Consider the following 4978-nt stretch of genomic DNA (forward strand, 5'->3'; position numbering starts at 1 on the left):
ATGAAGATCCATCAAACCCAGTTATCTTTCTTTCCTTTTTTTTTTTTTTATTTGCTAGCGTGGACTTTTTAAAATTTAATCTAAACATATATAAAATAGAGGTGACTCAAATAAAAACGTTTAAAACATTTTTTTAAAGATATTTTTTTATAATTAAAATTTAATATATAATATATATAATTAATTAAATCATATCAATTATATATATTAATAGAAAAATAATATTTCTGATATATATATATATATCGGTTTAAGGTTTAGTTTTTACAATTAATTTGTTTGATCTAATTTTGACAAAAATAAAACGGTTTAATCGATTATATGTATTAAATTTTAATTATTAAAAAATATCTTTAAAAAAATACGTTTTAAACATTTTTATCTGAATGGCTCCATATAAAATAACATTAGAATTTTGCTATGAATATGATTTGGCAGCAAAATATGTGTAACTCTTTTTATAATAGCTCAAATGGCATAGTCTCCCCATGCTCAAGGTTGCGGGTTCGAGTCTCCTATATTTGGTAAAAAAAAAAAAAAACTCTTTTTATAAATACGAGAAGAAATAAAGAATATACAAGATAATAGATCTTTTGTAATTTACGTTAATAAAAAATAAATAATTTTTTTATATAAAGAAGTCTTTAAATGAATCTAACATACGCAAAGGAAATGGTAACTTGCTTATCAAAGTGAATAATATGAAAATATATATTTCTAACAGACATTGACATGAAACTTTATAAAGAGCCCTTCCCTTAACAACTTTATTGTAACACACATTATAGGTTCCCTTTAATTAAGACACAAACTAAATTACAATTTTGACATTAAATTAATTAAACGAGGATATATGAAATAGCGTCATGACATACATTGTTCTCTTCTGTTATTGTGATAAGTTTGCTATGGATATATCTCAATGAGGGACCTTAATCCTAAGATTGGAGTTATTTTGTAGTTATTAAATCCAGCAGAAAATATTAGTTCGGCCCACTCTTTCTCATTTCTCTCTTTTCCTGTGACCAACACCATCATCAGCATGTCAAAGAAGAGTTGTGTTTCCACAGACTTATCAACATCATTACCTTTTTTCTCATCTTCCATTATTACCATGTCTATGACAATAACCTTCCCTCCTTTGCCTTTGCTCATGATTGCTTCCTTGCAATTTTTCAATATGTGTAAACATTCTTCGTCATTCCAGTCATGCAAAATCGACTGCATTTTTATTCAAAGTGAAAGTTATTGATAAAAATCAATAAAAGAGTTTGAATATTCACCGCTACTCATTCATCATGTTTTACCTTAGTACGTAAAAACATGTAATTTACAGACGGACACGTACACGGGATACGACACGACACAGGATACATTGACATGTGAATTTTAAAATTTTATAAGATAGCATACATATAAAATATAAAATATTTTTTAAATAAATCGTAATAATATTTTGATATTTTATTTATATTAAAATATAAATTAATTTTTTAATTATTTTTAATGTCTTATTTTAATTATATTAAATATTTAAAATATTTTTTTTAATAAATAGTAATATATACTATATCTAAATTTATTTCAAAAATATATGTTAAGAATAAGACTGAACATGCTGACACGTGATGATATTTAGGTGTGTTCAAGCGTGTCCGGAGAAAATTTTTTTTTATTTTTTATTGAAACACGATTGAATACAGAAGATACAGACGAGTATCGATGAGTATTGTATCCGAAATGTGTCCGACACGTGGAGACCACAACTCAGCGAAGTGTCCGTGCTTAATAAATAAAAACTATGTGATCTTATGAGGATTTTATTTTATTTCTTTATTACGGTAGAAAAATTCAAATATAGATCCGAAAAGAATGATATAAAGTTTCTATAGGAGAGAGATTTATAATTTCGGATGGATTTATTAATCTTATTGTTCTTTTTAAAAATCGTTTAGGGTTTATTAGTCTCTGTTTTTAAAAATTATTTTTACGTGGTACTTAAATCTGACCCGTCAGTTGATTGTAGTTTCCCAATTGGATACAATAATTTATTAGTCTAATTTTTTTAATGGGTGATTATCTTTATGTTATTTTGAGATGATTAGAAAGTGTAATATTTTACAAAAAATAATCCGGGCTCAGAACGAGTATTCACTTGTAATGTAAGATACACAACCTATACTAATGTTCGCACAGTTTGAATCTACGACTCTTCTGAGATTAAACGGAAACAACAACGTATATTAAAGCAATAAAAGGAACTATTACTATTATTACCTTCAACAAGATGGCATCAGAGGAAGGAACAGCCTCAAACATGTCCCCTCCAATATATTTAAGGTTGTCACTTCCTTCCAAGTCAGCAGCAACATGTGGAAGGTCAAAGACAGTGCAATCCAACTGTGGGAATGACTTGGCAATGGCCTTGGCAACAGTTCCAGTGCCTCCACCAACATCAACCAACGATTCCAAACCCTCAAACACACCCTTGCACTTGTCATCAACTAACAACTTGCTAACAAATCGAGCATCACTTGCCATGGCATCATTGAAAATTTCATTAAGTTTAGGATCATGGGAAGCATAACCCCAAAGCGTTTCCTCATGTTCTGTTTCAAACGGTGTGGACTTGTTATTACTTTGGAACCATGTGGACAATTTATGCCATGGTTTTGTAAATATTGGATCAAGCATGGCAAGTAAGAAGGGTGTCACACTTAAGGGATTGTCCTTAAGCAGAAGCATGGATGAATCAGTTAACACATACCCAACTTCGCAGTGGTCATCGTTGGCTACATTCTTCGTGGCGAAGATTCCGGAATGGATCAAGATTCTCATCAAGCGTTGGATTGAAGAGGATTTTGATGGGTGGATTGGTAGTGAAGCAATGAGTTGTGAGAGTGGCATGGGTTGGCCATAATTGTGAATGGCATCAGGTATGCCTAATTCAACAGCACATTTAAGAGACATAGAGTTTATGAAATTGAATATATGATTCCATATGTGGCTATGAGCTTTTAGCAGTTTTGCTGCCTGCATTTCCCTTTGGAATTCCATTAGGTTTCTTGTGAAATAATGCTAGACCAATGGTATTTATAATTGTAGTATGGAACCCATACTAATAAGTAATAAGGCAATGGTTAGTTTGAACTACTATAGGCTTTTCCCCCGTAAATAAGTCACATCTAAAATACCATGGTATTATATCTTTTAAGGTGGCTGCTGTGGTAACCGGCAAATCAATATGTAACATTATGATGAAATATGGATTAAAAAAAATGGAAAAAAGTATACATGAAAAAATTTAAGATGACAAAAGTACATAAATATTAAAATACATTTAAAAGATTGATTTTGATAGACAAAAATATACTCCAAATCTTAGAAATTCACTGACAACATGACAATTTGTACATCGAAAATAATTTTTTGGGTATATTTTGATATTTACGTTTTTTTTTTTATATTTTTGTCCATTTACGTATTTAAAATGAGATAAAATATTCTCAAATAAAAGAGATAGTAAATAGTCACCAAAAAAAAAAATAAAAGAGATAGTAAAGTGATAAAATAATTAAATTACACATTCTTAAATAAAAATAATGAGATTCACATGTAATTAAAATTATAAATTTAATAATAATTAATTTTTCACATTATCACTTTATTAATTTTTTTATTTTATAATATTAAATTCAACAAGATGAGAATCACTGCTTTCGTGAACAAGTTTGGGGTTGTTAGTTGTAGTGAAGGTGATGTTCCATCTTCCACTGCTTGTCCTCGCAGCAACGCTCGATCTCGACGACGAGGAGGTCGAAGGCGACAAGGTCATGGTGGGTTATGCATGATCCACATGTTTCAATGCTTGTTTAATTATATAATTATATTAAAATTGATACTTATTTTATATTAGAGAGCCACTCAAATAAAGACGCTAAAAATGTCTTTTTATAAAGATATTTTTTATTAATTAAAATTTAACACATATAATCGATTAAATTGTGTTTTTTTTTTTAAATTAGACTAGACAAATTGATTTGATCGAAAAATGGTGAATTAAATCTTGAACTGGTCAAAATTAATATTATTTTTTATAGAAAATGACTACAATACCCTATTATAGAAAATAACTAAAATACTTCTATTATATATATTAGTTTTAAAAATCCTAAATTTTAGTCCTTTATTTTTCTATCATTAGGTAAGGATTTAGAATTTTTAATATATATATATATATATATATATATATATATATATATATATATATATATAATAAGAGTATTTTAATCATTTTCTATGATAAAGGTATTGTAGTCATTTTTTATAAAAAAAATAATATTAATTTAGACTAGTTCAAGATTTGATTCACCATTTTTTCGGTTAAATCAATTTGTCTAGCCTAATTTTGACAAAAATAACATGATTTAATCGATTATATATGTTAAATTTTAATTATTGAAAAACATCTTTAAAAAAAGACGTTTTAGGCATCTTTATCTAAGTGTCTCCCTTATATTATGCATAGTTATGGTCTCCAGCCGTCCTCCTCTTCAATTTTTTTATCATTTCATATCAATCATGCTGGGAATCAAATCATGCTAGAAATCAAGAGGGTATCATGCTGGAAATCAAATCATGCTAGAAATCAAGAGGGTATAGCCAATAATAAGCCAACAAACATATTTAAATTATATTTTATATTAATTAATTATCATTAATTATTAATTATTTAAATATATTTTTTTAAAATATATAATTGATTATTAATTATCTCCTTTTACTCTAATTTATCTTTTACTATTTATTACACAAATCTTAATTTCTTTATTAAAAAATGTTCAAACTCCAAAAAAAAAACACAAAACATAAGATAAAGAATTATCCAAATCCTAAGAAAAAAACATACAAAATATAGGAAAAAGAATCATCCAAATCCTAAGAAAAAAACATACAAAACATAGAAAAAAGAATCATC

The 4978-nt window shown here is 27.5% G+C and overlaps 1 protein-coding gene across 1 annotated transcript; it reads right to left on the reverse strand.

The window, feature by feature from the left end:
- Positions 1-687: 687 nt before the first annotated feature.
- Positions 688-3140, reverse strand: LOC107609858 (putative O-methyltransferase 3). Its single transcript, XM_016311905.3, has 2 exons — positions 2278-3140; positions 688-1221 (listed from the first exon to the last, which is right to left on the reverse strand). Exons 1-2 carry the CDS (start codon positions 3055-3057, stop codon positions 907-909), a joined length of 1095 nt encoding a protein of 364 aa, XP_016167391.1. The 5' UTR covers positions 3058-3140; the 3' UTR covers positions 688-906.
- Between the last annotated feature and the right edge of the window lie 1838 nt (positions 3141-4978).

This window comes from Arachis ipaensis, chromosome B7 (assembly GCF_059453495.1).
Source record: "Arachis ipaensis isolate K30076 ecotype BB chromosome B7, ASM5945349v1, whole genome shotgun sequence".
Taxonomy (NCBI): Eukaryota; Viridiplantae; Streptophyta; class Magnoliopsida; order Fabales; family Fabaceae; genus Arachis; species Arachis ipaensis.